The 16,954-nt window shown below is 40.8% G+C and overlaps 1 protein-coding gene across 2 annotated transcripts in view; it reads right to left on the reverse strand.

Moving 5' to 3' along the window:
• Window positions 1-11,892: 11,892 nt before the first annotated feature.
• The window catches only part of LOC113815656 (innexin inx3), a 10,418-nt gene continuing 5,356 nt past the window's right edge, over window positions 11,893-16,954 (reverse strand). For both annotated transcript variants that reach the window (XM_070138744.1, XM_070138743.1), the window contains exons 2-5: window positions 16,562-16,749; window positions 16,170-16,267; window positions 15,960-16,057; window positions 11,893-13,470 (exon numbers count right to left, since the gene is read on the reverse strand). In XM_070138744.1, coding sequence (XP_069994845.1) covers window positions 12,709-13,470; window positions 15,960-16,057; window positions 16,170-16,267; window positions 16,562-16,725 — 1,122 coding nt within the window. In that variant the 5' untranslated portion in view covers window positions 16,726-16,749 and the 3' untranslated portion in view covers window positions 11,893-12,708. The remainder of the gene's footprint in view (window positions 13,471-15,959; window positions 16,058-16,169; window positions 16,268-16,561; window positions 16,750-16,954) is intronic.

The raw sequence follows: 16,954 nt of genomic DNA on the forward strand, positions 1-16,954 counted from the left end.
TGGCTATATTTCTGGATGGAAACGAAGTGATTGGCTATATTTCTGGGTGGAAACGAAGTGATTGGCTATATTTCTGGATGGAAACGAAGTGATTGGCTATATTTCTGGGTGGAAATGAAGTGATTGGCTATATTTCTGGGTGGAAATGAAGTGATTGGCTATATTTCTGGGAGGAAACGAAGTGATTGGCTATATTTCTGGATGGAAACGAAGTGATTGGCTATATTTCTGGATGGAAACGAAGTGATTGGCTATATTTCTGGGTGGAAATGAAGTGATTGGCTATATTTCTGGATGGAAACGAAGTGATTGGCTATATTTCTGGGTGGAAATGAAGTGATTGGCTATATTTCTGGGTGGAAACGAAGTGATTGGCTATATTTCTGGGTGGAAATGAAGTGATTGGCTATATTTCTGGGTGGAAACGAAGTGATTGGCTATATTTCTGGGAGGAAACGAAGTGATTGGCTATATTTCTGGGTGGAAACGAAGTGATTGGCTATATTTCTAGGTGGAAACGAAGTGATTGGCTATATTTCTGGGTGGAAATGAAGTGATTGGCTATATTTCTAGGTGGAAATGAAGTGATTGGCTATATTTCTGGGTGGAAATGAAGTGATTGGCTATATTTCTAGGTGGAAATGAAGTGATTGGCTATATTTCTGGGTGGAAACGAAGTGATTGGCTATATTTCTAGGTGGAAATGAAGTGATTGGCTATATTTCTGGGTGGAAACGAAGTGATTGGCTATATTTCTGGGTGGAAACGAAGTGATTGGCTATATTTCTGGGTGGAAACGAAGTGATTGGCTATATTTCTGGGAGGAAACGAAGTGATTGGCTATATTTCTGGGTGGAAACGAAGTGATTGGCTATATTTCTGGGTGGAAATGAAGTGATTGGCTATATTTCTGGGTGGAAACGAAGTGATTGGCTATATTTCTGGGAGGAAACGAAGTGATTGGCTATATTTCTGGGTGGAAACGAAGTGATTGGCTATATTTCTGGGAGGAAACGAAGTGATTGGCTATATTTCTGGATGGAAACGAAGTGATTGGCTATATTTCTGGGTGGAAACGAAGTGATTGGCTATATTTCTGGGTGGAAACGAAGTGATTGGCTATATTTCTGGGTGGAAACGAAGTGATTGGCTATATTTCTGGGTGGAAACGAAGTGATTGGCTATATTTCTGGGTGGAAACGAAGTGATTGGCTATATTTCTGGGTGGAAACGAAGTGATTGGCTATATTTCTGGGTGGAAACGAAGTGATTGGCTATATTTCTGGGTGGAAACGAAGTGATTGGCTATATTTCTGGGTGGAAACGAAGTGATTGGCTATATTTCTGGGTGGAAACGAAGTGATTGGCTATATTTCTGGGAGGAAACGAAGTGATTGGCTATATTTCTGGGTGGAAACGAAGTGATTGGCTATATTTCTGGGTGGAAACGAAGTGATTGGCTATATTTCTGGATGGAAACGAAGTGATTGGCTATATTTCTGGGTGGAAACGAAGTGATTGGCTATATTTCTGGGTGGAAATGAAGTGATTGGCTATATTTCTGGGTGGAAATGAAGTGATTGGCTATATTTCTGGGTGGAAACGAAGTGATTGGCTATATTTCTGGGTGGAAACGAAGTGATTGGCTTAATTTCTGGGTGGAAATGAAGTGATTGGCTATATTTCTGGGTGGAAACGAAGTGATTGGCTATATTTCTGGGTGGAAATGAAGTGATTGGCTATATTTCTGGGTGGAAACGAAGTGATTGGCTATATTTCTGGGTGGAAACGAAGTGATTGGCTATATTTCTGGGTGGAAACGAAGTGATTGGCTATATTTCTGGGTGGAAACGAAGTGATTGGCTATATTTCTGGGTGGAAACGAAGTGATTGGCTATATTTCTGGGTGGAAACGAAGTGATTGGCTATATTTCTGGGTGGAAACGAAGTGATTGGCTATATTTCTGGGAGGAAACGAAGTGATTGGCTATATTTCTGGGTGGAAACGAAGTGATTGGCTATATTTCTGGGTGGAAACGAAGTGATTGGCTATATTTCTGGATGGAAACGAAGTGATTGGCTATATTTCTGGGTGGAAACGAAGTGATTGGCTATATTTCTGGATGGAAACGAAGTGATTGGCTATATTTCTGGGTGGAAACGAAGTGATTGGCTATATTTCTGGGTGGAAACGAAGTGATTGGCTATATTTCTGGGTGGAAACGAAGTGATTGGCTATATTTCTGGGTGGAAACGAAGTGATTGGCTATATTTCTGGGTGGAAACGAAGTGATTGGCTTAATTTCTGGGTGGAAATGAAGTGATTGGCTATATTTCTGGGTGGAAACGAAGTGATTGGCTATATTTCTGGGTGGAAATGAAGTGATTGGCTATATTTCTGGGTGGAAACGAAGTGATTGGCTATATTTCTGGGTGGAAACGAAGTGATTGGCTATATTTCTGGGTGGAAACGAAGTGATTGGCTATATTTCTGGGTGGAAACGAAGTGATTGGCTATATTTCTGGGAGGAAACGAAGTGATTGGCTATATTTCTGGGTGGAAACGAAGTGATTGGCTATATTTCTGGGTGGAAACGAAGTGATTGGCTATATTTCTGGGTGGAAACGAAGTGATTGGCTATATTTCTGGGTGGAAACGTAGTGATTGGCTATATTTCTGGGTGGAAATGAAGTGATTGGCTATATTTCTGGGTGGAAACGAAGTGATTGGCTATATTTCTGGGTGGAAATGAAGTGATTGGCTATATTTCTGGGTGGAAATGAAGTGATTGGCTATATTTCTGGGTGGAAATGAAGTGATTGGCTATATTTCTGGGTGGAAATGAAGTGATTGGCTATATTTCTGGGTGGAAATGAAGTGATTGGCTATATTTCTGGGTGGAAATGAAGTGATTGGCTATATTTCTGGGTGGAAATGAAGTGATTGGCTATATTTCTGGGAGGAAACGAAGTGATTGGCTATATTTCTGGGAGGAAACGAAGTGATTGGCTATATTTCTGGGTGGAAATGAAGTGATTGGCTATATTTCTGGGTGGAAATGAAGTGATTGGCTATATTTCTGGGTGGAAACGAAGTGATTGGCTATATTTCTGGGTGGAAACGAAGTGATTGGCTATATTTCTGGGTGGAAATGAAGTGATTGGCTATATTTCTGGGTGGAAACGAAGTGATTGGCTATATTTCTGGGTGGAAACGAAGTGATTGGCTATATTTCTGGGAGGAAACGAAGTGATTGGCTATATTTCTGGGTGGAAATGAAGTGATTGGCTATATTTCTGGGAGGAAACGAAGTGATTGGCTATATTTCTGGGAGGAAACGAAGTGATTGGCTATATTTCTGGGTGGAAATGAAGTGATTGGCTATATTTCTGGGTGGAAACGAAGTGATTGGCTATATTTCTGGGTGGAAATGAAGTGATTGGCTATATTTCTGGGTGGAAACGAAGTGATTGGCTATATTTCTGGGAGGAAACGAAGTGATTGGCTATATTTCTGGGTGGAAACGAAGTGATTGGCTATATTTCTGGGTGGAAACGAAGTGATTGGCTATATTTCTGGGAGGAAACGAAGTGATTGGCTATATTTCTGGGTGGAAACGAAGTGATTGGCTATATTTCTGGGTGGAAATGAAGTGATTGGCTATATTTCTGGGTGGAAACGAAGTGATTGGCTATATTTCTGGGAGGAAACGAAGTGATTGGCTATATTTCTGGGTGGAAATGAAGTGATTGGCTATATTTCTGGGTGGAAATGAAGTGATTGGCTATATTTCTGGGTGGAAATGAAGTGATTGGCTATATTTCTGGGTGGAAACGAAGTGATTGGCTATATTTCTGGGTGGAAATGAAGTGATTGGCTATATTTCTGGGTGGAAATGAAGTGATTGGCTATATTTCTGGGAGGAAACGAAGTGATTGGCTATATTTCTGGGTGGAAATGAAGTGATTGGCTATATTTCTGGGTGGAAACGAAGTGATTGGCTATATTTCTGGGTGGAAATGAAGTGATTGGCTATATTTCTGGGTGGAAACGAAGTGATTGGCTATATTTCTGGGAGGAAACGAAGTGATTGGCTATATTTCTGGGTGGAAACGAAGTGATTGGCTTAATTTCTGGGTGGAAATGAAGTGATTGGCTATATTTCTGGGTGGAAACGAAGTGATTGGCTATATTTCTGGGTGGAAACGAAGTGATTGGCTATATTTCTGGGTGGAAACGAAGTGATTGGCTTAATTTCTGGGTGGAAATGAAGTGATTGGCTATATTTCTGGGTGGAAACGAAGTGGTTGGCTATATTTCTGGGTGGAAATGAAGTGATTGGCTATATTTCTGGGTGGAAACGAAGTGATTGGCTATATTTCTGGGTGGAAACGAAGTGATTGGCTATATTTCTGGGTGGAAACGAAGTGATTGGCTATATTTCTGGGTGGAAACGAAGTGATTGGCTATATTTCTGGGAGGAAACGAAGTGATTGGCTATATTTCTGGGTGGAAACGAAGTGATTGGCTATATTTCTGGGTGGAAACGAAGTGATTGGCTATATTTCTGGGTGGAAACGAAGTGATTGGCTATATTTCTGGGAGGAAACGAAGTGATTGGCTATATTTCTGGGTGGAAACGAAGTGATTGGCTATATTTCTGGGTGGAAACGAAGTGATTGGCTATATTTCTGGGTGGAAACGAAGTGATTGGCTATATTTCTGGGTGGAAACGAAGTGATTGGCTATATTTCTGGGAGGAAACGAAGTGATTGGCTATATTTCTGGGTGGAAACGAAGTGATTGGCTATATTTCTGGGTGGAAACGAAGTGATTGGCTATATTTCTGGGTGGAAACGAAGTGATTGGCTATATTTCTGGGTGGAAACGAAGTGATTGGCTATATTTCTGGGTGGAAACGAAGTGATTGGCTATATTTCTGGGTGGAAATGAAGTGATTGGCTATATTTCTGGGTGGAAATGAAGTGATTGGCTATATTTCTGGGTGGAAATGAAGTGATTGGCTATATTTCTGGGTGGAAATGAAGTGATTGGCTATATTTCTGGGTGGAAATGAAGTGATTGGCTATATTTCTGGGTGGAAATGAAGTGATTGGCTATATTTCTGGGTGGAAACGAAGTGATTGGCTATATTTCTGGGTGGAAATGAAGTGATTGGCTATATTTCTGGGTGGAAACGAAGTGATTGGCTATATTTCTGGGTGGAAACGAAGTGATTGGCTATATTTCTGGGAGGAAACGAAGTGATTGGCTATATTTCTGGGTGGAAATGAAGTGATTGGCTATATTTCTGGGAGGAAACGAAGTGATTGGCTATATTTCTGGGTGGAAACGAAGTGATTGGCTATATTTCTGGGTGGAAATGAAGTGATTGGCTATATTTCTGGGTGGAAACGAAGTGATTGGCTATATTTCTGGGAGGAAACGAAGTGATTGGCTATATTTCTGGGTGGAAACGAAGTGATTGGCTATATTTCTGGGTGGAAACGAAGTGATTGGCTATATTTCTGGGTGGAAACGAAGTGATTGGCTATATTTCTGGGTGGAAACGAAGTGATTGGCTTAATTTCTGGGTGGAAATGAAGTGATTGGCTATATTTCTGGGTGGAAACGAAGTGATTGGCTATATTTCTGGGTGGAAATGAAGTGATTGGCTATATTTCTGGGTGGAAACGAAGTGATTGGCTATATTTCTGGGTGGAAACGAAGTGATTGGCTATATTTCTGGGTGGAAACGAAGTGATTGGCTATATTTCTGGGTGGAAACGAAGTGATTGGCTATATTTCTGGGTGGAAACGAAGTGATTGGCTATATTTCTGGGTGGAAACGAAGTGATTGGCTATATTTCTGGGTGGAAACGAAGTGATTGGCTATATTTCTGGGTGGAAATGAAGTGATTGGCTATATTTCTGGGTGGAAATGAAGTGATTGGCTATATTTCTGGGTGGAAATGAAGTGATTGGCTATATTTCTGGGTGGAAATGAAGTGATTGGCTATATTTCTGGGTGGAAACGAAGTGATTGGCTATATTTCTGGGTGGAAACGAAGTGATTGGCTATATTTCTGGGTGGAAATGAAGTGATTGGCTATATTTCTGGGTGGAAACGAAGTGATTGGCTATATTTCTGGGAGGAAACGAAGTGATTGGCTATATTTCTGGGTGGAAACGAAGTGATTGGCTATATTTCTGGGTGGAAATGAAGTGATTGGCTATATTTCTGGGTGGAAACGAAGTGATTGGCTATATTTCTAGGTGGAAATGAAGTGATTGGCTTAATTTCTGGGTGGAAATGAAGTGATTGGCTATATTTCTGGGTGGAAACGAAGTGATTGGCTATATTTCTGGGTGGAAATGAAGTGATTGGCTATATTTCTGGGTGGAAATGAAGTGATTGGCTATATTTCTGGGTGGAAATGAAGTGATTGGCTATATTTCTGGGTGGAAACGAAGTGATTGGCTATGTTTCTGGGTGGAAATGAAGTGATTGGCTTAATTTCTGGGTGGAAATGAAGTGATTGGCTATATTTCTGGGTGGAAATGAAGTGATTGGCTATATTTCTGGGTGGAAACGAAGTGATTGGCTATGTTTCTGGGTGGAAATGAAGTGATTGGCTATATTTCTGGGTGGAAATGAAGTGATTGGCTATATTTCTGGGTGGAAACGAAGTGATTGGCTATATTTCTGGGTGGAAACGAAGTGATTGGCTATGTTTCTGGGTGGAAATGAAGTGATTGGCTATATTTCTGGGTGGAAACGAAGTGATTGGCTATATTTCTGGGTGGAAACGAAGTGATTGGCTATATTTCTGGGTGGAAACGAAGTGATTGGCTATGTTTCTGGGTGGAAATGAAGTGATTGGCTTAATTTCTGGGTGGAAATGAAGTGATTGGCTATATTTCTGGGTGGAAACGAAGTGATTGGCTATATTTCTAGGTGGAAACGAAGTGATTGGCTATATTTCTGGGTGGAAACGAAGTGATTGGCTATATTTCTGGGTGGAAACGAAGTGATTGGCTATGTTTCTGGGTGGAAATGAAGTGATTGGCTTAATTTCTGGGTGGAAATGAAGTGATTGGCTATATTTCTGGGTGGAAATGAAGTGATTGGCTATATTTCTGGGTGGAAATGAAGTGATTGGCTATATTTCTGGGTGGAAATGAAGTGATTGGCTATATTTCTGGGTGGAAATGAAGTGATTGGCTATATTTCTGGGTGGAAATGAAGTGATTGGCTATATTTCTGGGTGGAAATGAAGTGATTGGCTATATTTCTGGGTGGAAATGAAGTGATTGGCTATATTTCTGGGTGGAAACGAAGTGATTGGCTATGTTTCTGGGTGGAAACGAAGTGATTGGCTATGTTTCTGGGTGGAAACGAAGTGATTGGCTATATTTCTGGGTGGAAACGAAGTGATTGGCTATATTTCTGGGTGGAAACGAAGTGATTGGCTATATTTCTGGGTGGAAACGAAGTGATTGGCTATATTTCTGGGAGGAAACGAAGTGATTGGCTATATTTCTGGGTGGAAATGAAGTGATTGGCTATATTTCTGGGTGGAAATGAAGTGATTGGCTATATTTCTGGGTGGAAACGAAGTGATTGGCTATATTTCTGGGTGGAAACGAAGTGATTGGCTATATTTCTGGGTGGAAACGAAGTGATTGGCTATATTTCTGGGTGGAAACGAAGTGATTGGCTATATTTCTGGGAGGAAACGAAGTGATTGGCTATATTTCTGGGTGGAAATGAAGTGATTGGCTATATTTCTGGGTGGAAATGAAGTGATTGGCTATATTTCTGGGTGGAAATGAAGTGATTGGCTATATTTCTGGGTGGAAACGAAGTGATTGGCTATATTTCTGGGTGGAAATGAAGTGATTGGCTATATTTCTGGGTGGAAACGAAGTGATTGGCTATGTTTCTGGGTGGAAACGAAGTGATTGGCTATATTTCTGGGAGGAAACGAAGTGATTGGCTATATTTCTGGGTGGAAACGAAGTGATTGGCTATATTTCTGGGTGGAAACGAAGTGATTGGCTATATTTCTGGGTGGAAACGAAGTGATTGGCTATATTTCTGGGTGGAAACGAAGTGATTGGCTATATTTCTGGGTGGAAACGAAGTGATTGGCTATATTTCTAGGTGGAAACGAAGTGATTGGCTATATTTCTGGGTGGAAACGAAGTGATTGGCTATATTTCTGGGTGGAAATGAAGTGATTGGCTATATTTCTGGGTGGAAACGAAGTGATTGGCTATATTTCTGGGTGGAAACGAAGTGATTGGCTATATTTCTGGGTGGAAACGAAGTGATTGGCTATATTTCTGGGTGGAAACGAAGTGATTGGCTATATTTCTGGGTGGAAACGAAGTGATTGGCTATATTTCTAGGTGGAAACGAAGTGATTGGCTATATTTCTGGGTGGAAACGAAGTGATTGGCTATATTTCTGGGTGGAAATGAAGTGATTGGCTATATTTCTGGGTGGAAACGAAGTGATTGGCTATATTTCTGGGTGGAAATGAAGTGATTGGCTATATTTCTAGGTGGAAATGAAGTGATTGGCTATATTTCTGGGTGGAAACGAAGTGATTGGCTATATTTCTGGGTGGAAATGAAGTGATTGGCTATATTTCTAGGTGGAAATGAAGTGATTGGCTATATTTCTGGGTGGAAATGAAGTGATTGGCTATATTTCTGGGTGGAAATGAAGTGATTGGCTATATTTCTGGGTGGAAATGAAGTGATTGGCTTAATTTCTGGGTGGAAATGAAGTGATTGGCTATATTTCTGGGTGGAAATGAAGTGATTGGCTATATTTCTGGGTGGAAACGAAGTGATTGGCTATGTTTCTGGGTGGAAATGAAGTGATTGGCTTAATTTCTGGGTGGAAATGAAGTGATTGGCTATATTTCTGGGTGGAAATGAAGTGATTGGCTATATTTCTGGGTGGAAATGAAGTGATTGGCTATATTTCTGGGTGGAAATGAAGTGATTGGCTATATTTCTGGGTGGAAATGAAGTGATTGGCTTAATTTCTGGGTGGAAATGAAGTGATTGGCTATATTTCTGGGTGGAAATGAAGTGATTGGCTATATTTCTGGGTGGAAACGAAGTGATTGGCTATGTTTCTGGGTGGAAATGAAGTGATTGGCTATATTTCTGGGTGGAAATGAAGTGATTGGCTATATTTCTGGGTGGAAATGAAGTGATTGGCTATATTTCTGGGTGGAAACGAAGTGATTGGCTATGTTTCTGGGTGGAAATGAAGTGATTGGCTTAATTTCTGGGTGGAAATGAAGTGATTGGCTATATTTCTGGGTGGAAATGAAGTGATTGGCTATATTTCTGGGTGGAAATGAAGTGATTGGCTATATTTCTGGGTGGAAATGAAGTGATTGGCTATATTTCTGGGTGGAAATGAAGTGATTGGCTATATTTCTGGGTGGAAACGAAGTGATTGGCTATATTTCTGGGAGGAAACGAAGTGATTGGCTATATTTCTGGGTGGAAATGAAGTGATTGGCTATATTTCTGGGTGGAAATGAAGTGATTGGCTATATTTCTGGGTGGAAATGAAGTGATTGGCTATATTTCTGGGTGGAAATGAAGTGATTGGCTATATTTCTGGGTGGAAATGAAGTGATTGGCTATATTTCTGGGTGGAAATGAAGTGATTGGCTATATTTCTGGGTGGAAATGAAGTGATTGGCTATATTTCTGGGTGGAAATGAAGTGATTGGCTATATTTCTGGGTGGAAATGAAGTGATTGGCTATATTTCTGGGTGGAAATGAAGTGATTGGCTATATTTCTGGGTGGAAATGAAGTGATTGGCTATATTTCTGGGTGGAAATGAAGTGATTGGCTATATTTCTGGGTGGAAACGAAGTGATTGGCTATGTTTCTGGGTGGAAATGAAGTGATTGGCTTAATTTCTGGGTGGAAATGAAGTGATTGGCTATATTTCTGGGTGGAAATGAAGTGATTGGCTATATTTCTGGGTGGAAATGAAGTGATTGGCTATATTTCTGGGTGGAAATGAAGTGATTGGCTATATTTCTGGGTGGAAATGAAGTGATTGGCTATATTTCTGGGTGGAAATGAAGTGATTGGCTATATTTCTGGGTGGAAATGAAGTGATTGGCTATATTTCTGGGTGGAAATGAAGTGATTGGCTATATTTCTGGGTGGAAATGAAGTGATTGGCTATATTTCTGGGTGGAAATGAAGTGATTGGCTATATTTCTGGGTGGAAATGAAGTGATTGGCTATATTTCTGGGTGGAAATGAAGTGATTGGCTATATTTCTGGGTGGAAACGAAGTGATTGGCTATGTTTCTGGGTGGAAATGAAGTGATTGGCTTAATTTCTGGGTGGAAATGAAGTGATTGGCTATATTTCTGGGTGGAAATGAAGTGATTGGCTATATTTCTGGGTGGAAATGAAGTGATTGGCTATATTTCTGGGTGGAAATGAAGTGATTGGCTTAATTTCTGGGTGGAAATGAAGTGATTGGCTATATTTCTGGGTGGAAATGAAGTGATTGGCTATATTTCTGGGTGGAAACGAAGTGATTGGCTATATTTCTGGGTGGAAACGAAGTGATTGGCTATGTTTCTGGGTGGAAATGAAGTGATTGGCTTAATTTCTGGGTGGAAATGAAGTGATTGGCTATATTTCTGGGTGGAAATGAAGTGATTGGCTATATTTCTGGGTGGAAATGAAGTGATTGGCTATATTTCTGGGTGGAAATGAAGTGATTGGCTTAATTTCTGGGTGGAAATGAAGTGATTGGCTATATTTCTGGGTGGAAATGAAGTGATTGGCTATATTTCTGGGTGGAAACGAAGTGATTGGCTATGTTTCTGGGTGGAAATGAAGTGATTGGCTATATTTCTGGGTGGAAATGAAGTGATTGGCTATATTTCTGGGTGGAAATGAAGTGATTGGCTATATTTCTGGGTGGAAATGAAGTGATTGGCTATATTTCTGGGTGGAAATGAAGTGATTGGCTATATTTCTGGGTGGAAATGAAGTGATTGGCTATATTTCTGGGTGGAAATGAAGTGATTGGCTATATTTCTGGGTGGAAATGAAGTGATTGGCTATATTTCTGGGTGGAAATGAAGTGATTGGCTATATTTCTGGGTGGAAATGAAGTGATTGGCTATATTTCTGGGTGGAAATGAAGTGATTGGCTATATTTCTGGGTGGAAATGAAGTGATTGGCTATATTTCTGGGTGGAAATGAAGTGATTGGCTATATTTCTGGGTGGAAATGAAGTGATTGGCTATATTTCTGGGTGGAAATGAAGTGATTGGCTATATTTCTGGGTGGAAATGAAGTGATTGGCTATATTTCTGGGTGGAAACGAAGTGATTGGCTATATTTCTGGGTGGAAATGAAGTGATTGGCTATATTTCTGGGTGGAAATGAAGTGATTGGCTATATTTCTGGGTGGAAACGAAGTGATTGGCTATATTTCTGGGTGGAAATGAAGTGATTGGCTATATTTCTGGGTGGAAACGAAGTGATTGGCTATATTTCTGGGTGGAAATGAAGTGATTGGCTATATTTCTGGGTGGAAACGAAGTGATTGGCTATATTTCTGGGTGGAAACGAAGTGATTGGGGGTGATTATAACATCTGGTTTAGTAGGGGGATCCCTGTAGAGTGTAATGAGACACTCGGAACAACGTGGGATTCGCTAGAGACAGACAGATAGAGGAGAGAAGGGGCCATTCTGACGAATCCCCAGAAGTGAGGAGAAAGTGAAACTAAACTGTTTGTTGCTGAGTGCCTATGCAGTACAGAAAGTGTGATACTGGAAAATAATAGTTTAAGGGTGAACATGAATACATCGATGGATAATCATTCTTTATTATCATTTAATATAATGAGTCACACAGCACATTAAGTCAATGACATCTCTTGATGTCACTCAAAAATATTCTCTCAGATCCTGAGCTTTCGTGTCAAAATAAAAGTATACTATTTTCTAATAAGATGGTCGAAATTCAATCTTTATTAGATACATACTCTGTCCGACTCTTCCCCGAGAACAGGTTACTAAGAGCCTTCGGTTCATTTATACTGTAGAGGAAATTATACCAAACAATAATGGTCACCACCATATCAGTCATTGCGTTTCAAAGAGAGAGAAAAATATATAGAGGGAAATCTTACAAAAAAAAAAAAAAAATCTTCAAATACTTTCTTTGTAGTACTAGAAAATAGGCCAACTATTGAACAAGGAATACATGCTGGTGTCTTCTCTCCCAAATTGTTATGATTATTTATGATTAACGAGGAACAGCTTCTCGCAAAAGGGGTGGGGGGGGGGGGGCTGTCAAAGGCATTTCTCTGAGCAGAAGGCTAAGATTCACACGGCCATCCATCCAGCAGTCATCCACTTTGGCTGTATTCCAAGAGTCATACCTTCCCCGGGACAGAGATTCACTTACAAGTCGTAAGAAGGATGTGTGTACATCTGAACCAACAAAGCTTAGCTTAAATTACTCCTGGATATAAAAGGAGAGCAATCAGCAATCCGAAGACTTTTCTGTATCAAGAAATGTGCATATGCATGTATCTATACATGAATTTCCTGTTGCAGAATATTCTATACATGAATTTCCTGTTGCAGAATATTCTATAGATGAATTTCCTGTTGCAGAATATCAAACCGGAGTGATGTCCGTGTCCTTATCGTCTAGGCCTGGATAAATCCTCGGTACCTTTTCGCCCGTAAGTCTCCCAGATAACTCTTCCATCAGGATACTGAAGGCATGGAATTCCACGTTTTTACTGAGGAGATACACGAGGAAGAAGTCCCCAGTCCCGAGTTTCGTCACTAGGGCGTCAGTGTCAATGGATAGATTCCCCTGTTTCCGCAGAAGGTAGGACCTAATGGAAGAAGAAAAGGTAACCAACAGACACCAAATCAGCATTGCTGCGCCCAGACAAGAGAGAATGACGAAGTATAACCATAGGAACGCGAACATCTTTAGATGCATGGAGCTGTGGCTCAGAACACACAGAAGATCGTGTGTCTCTATGACGCCCGAAGAGCCAAACTTGTAAAATAAGCACTTAGCCATTCTTGGAAAAACCATGCTGGTTGCTTGCCTCGCACTTTCGGTGTCCCGAATGAGGTCCATGACACTTAAACCGTGGGTGGAAAACGCTCCGCCGAGAAACATGTCCATGAACCACAAGTTGAAGAAACAGACGACCAAGTTCAGCGTTTCACAAACAAAATAGCAGACAGCGTATGTGCTGTGCTGGTGGAGCGAGGTGTGGAGGTACCTGGCGAGGCTCTGGATCTTCCCGAGGCGCAGCTCCTTGTCCATGAAGGGGGCGGAGAGGCCGACGGAGAGTGAGCGGAGCCGTCCCCCTTCGCATCTCTTCCAGAGCCAATGGGGAATGTAAAAGACCAGTCCCTGAAACAGAAAAGGGCTAGAATATTACGCAATCATAACCGCCGGGGATGACATGCTCATGGCGAGCTTAGTTCATTGTACTTATACATAGATGCTGTCACCAAGAAGTCAATTGCTGGTCCTATGTACCTCACATATCCACCATTTTCCTTGATTTTCGAAAATATGTATATTGTATTCTTTATTATATAGTATTGTAACATTATAATGACCATGGGCAATAGTAATAATGATAATTATAATGAAAATAATAATAATAATGATAATCATATTACTAATTATTATTATTGATTTGGAAATTATTAAAAGAAGAATAGAAGAAGCACAGAACGAGGATGGTAGTCTGGAGGACGAGACTCGGATTGAAGTTGTGAATGAGGTGACTGAGGCCAGAAACGACCAGGAGGAGGAGAATAATCAGGCGAAGAACAAGTGAACGGATCATGTTTTAAAAAGTAGACAATGAGACTTTAAGATGTTAAACTGAAAAGTTAAAGGAACAATCAAATAGCACCATCAGACAAACGAATAACCTAACCTAATCGGAGCCACACGGGCATGGGTTGCAGAACAGCTAGGTTTGAAGAAAATCACATATAGGAATAAAGACGAACATCGATGGAAACGTAGATTCAAGGGGGATATTAAAAATTGAAACGGGAGGTCAACTTGCTGGAAAGAGAAAAGGTGAGTTTGGGTAAAAGAAAATGAAACTGAAAGATCTGGAAGCAAAATATAAAGCAGAACAGATGCACATCTATTCAGAAAGAGGGAATCTGCCAGAACAATAAAAAGGATGTAGGCGTGGGAATCGTCGCATAAAAGACCAATTAATTGACAAGACTGCATTGGCTATGGCATGGATAGATTATAAGAAAGCCTATGACTTTGCCCCCCCCCCCTGGTTGGATCAGTGAGTGTAAGGAAATGTTTGAAATTGCAGAGAATGTGAGAAACATTTTACAAAGAAGTATGGGTCAGTGGAAGCTTTCAACAACATCTAATGGAGAAGACCTTGGTGAAGTTGATGTACTGAAGAGAATATTGCAGGGTGATAGTTTACCCCCACTGCTGTTTGTTTTGATTATGATTCCAATGTCTTTAGTGCTTAGGAAGGCCAATGCTCGCTATGAATGGGGAAAGAAAGAGTACAAATTAAATCATCTGTTCATGGATAATCTAAAGCTGTTTTGTAGGAAATGAAGACCAGATAGATTCACTTGTAGACACGGTTCACATCTTCAGTAAAGACACTGGGATGGAGTGTGTTCTTAGAATGTGTGGTGTTCTTAACTTGAAGAGAGGAAAAATAGCTAGATGTGAGGGGATAGAAGTAGTGAAGGAGTTGGAACAGGAAGGTTACACATATCTGGGGATAGTCAAACAGGATAAGATCAAAGAAATGAGATGGAGAAAATTATACAAGAGAAGGCTAAGGTTGATTCTTAAATCAAAGCTGAATGGTAGAAACAAATGTATAGCAATGAACACCTGGGTAGTAACTATCTTCAGATATGGGGCTGGAAACCTGGACTGGAAAGGATGTGAACTGAAAAGCGTAGACAGAACAACAAGAAAGACGATAACAAAGTATGGTGCGCTTCATCCTAAGAGTGATGTGGGCTGACAGTACTTGAAGAGGCATGAAGGAGGCGGAGGCTTGATCAGCACAGAACACTGTCAGAGGAGAGGAAAGCAGCTTGGGCTTGTACTTGGGTTCGCACATCAGGAACAATTGAGACCGAAAGTACCATCAGTAAAAGCGGATTCACACGATAGAAGGCTCAGGAGCTTAAACAAAATGGACGGAGGAAAGGATGTATGGACAGTTGATCAGGGAAATGGAGAAGGTATTTAAGGACAAAAGCTGACATTGGATAGAAGGGATTTAAAGGTTGAGACGGAGGAGTTGTTAAGTGCTGCACAGAATCATGCGATCAATCGTTGTTATTGTTGATAAAGAGGGAAAAATAGTGTTATCATCGTGGACATTGCAGCGCCCGCCGACGGAAGAGTACATGGAAAGGAAAGAGAAAAGATGAAGAAATGCCAGGACTTGCGGAAGAAAATTGGAAGACTGGCAACTGAGGACGGTGCAGGTTCCCATGGTCGTCGGTGCCCTTGGAAGTGTGACAAAGGAATTCGACAAGAGTGAAAAGCCAGAGGTATAGGGCGATGGCGGAGGCGTTCAGAAGACTTGTTTGGAAATGCAAAGATCCCGAGGAAGGTGTTAGAGATGTAAGAGAGATTTCCTGTTAACCCTTGAACATTTGTTACGACCCGCCCAACAGGAGTTGAGACAGCAATTCCAGCAGCCAGAGCATAAGCTGAAATAATAATGACAGCAATAACAATAACAATAATAGTATCGAGATTACTATCATCAGATTTTTTCCCGAAAGTTTAAGGATGGGGCAAAGCAGGTGCAGTCACAGAGGCCTAATGGTTCTCTTCTCATGCTATATGAGAAGCGAATCCTGTTCACTCACCTGCAAGAACAGTACAAACGGTATCCACTGGGAATGAGCGTGATAAATAACCGTTTCTGCTTCGTCGCTTCTGAAGCCAGGGTGCGAGGCTCCACTCTCTAAATGCGGAGAGACAGAAGATAGGCTTTAGTATCATGACAAGAAAGACATCAAAAGGGAAGGCAAAACAACAACAGTAAAAGGATAAAAATACATGGATACACAACATACCTAATCTACGATGATCTACACGCATAGTGAAAGAGTTCTGAGTCCAACAGTAATCACTGAGGGTGTTTTCGCTGAATCCGACGCTGTATCCTTCGCACCTAGGAAGATAAATATATCAAGATATGGGTTAATATGCAAAGACGTATGTGAGCGCACGCACGTATGGACACACGTTGAACGCGAGAATTGAGGAGACACACAAATATGTATAAAATGGATATATTATATGCATATCTGTATATAATGTATACATAGATAGACAGAAAGACAGAGAGTTAGATAAAAAGACAGATAAATAGACAGATATATATATATATATATATATATATATATATATATATATATATATATATATATATTGCACCAGAACAATATCTCACCTGTCACATTACCTTATAGGGCCATCAACGAGATTGTACAAGATGACCACCAGAAGGAAGCCGAACATCAGCTTGGGTGTCAGCTGGAAGTGGACCTTGAAGTTGGCGCTGTCAATGTCAGCCTTTTGGTTGCCTTTGAAGAGTCTGCGCGCGGCGGAGAAGAGTCCCGCAGCCATCGCGACACGGAAGTCTCCTTTGGACTGTCAAAGGAAAATCGGTGTTGGAATATGTGTATTTACTTATAAGTATATATGTATATATGTATATATATATATATATATATATATATATATACAAATGTGTGAGTGAGTGTGTGTGCGTGTGTGTGCGCGCGCGTGGCAGTTCTTGACCGCTCATTCCCCCAAATGCGCCCCAGAGTCACCCTCACAGGCACGGCCATTTCGC

This window comes from Penaeus vannamei, chromosome 24, assembly GCF_042767895.1.
Source record: "Penaeus vannamei isolate JL-2024 chromosome 24, ASM4276789v1, whole genome shotgun sequence".
Classification (NCBI taxonomy): Eukaryota; Metazoa; Arthropoda; class Malacostraca; order Decapoda; family Penaeidae; genus Penaeus; species Penaeus vannamei.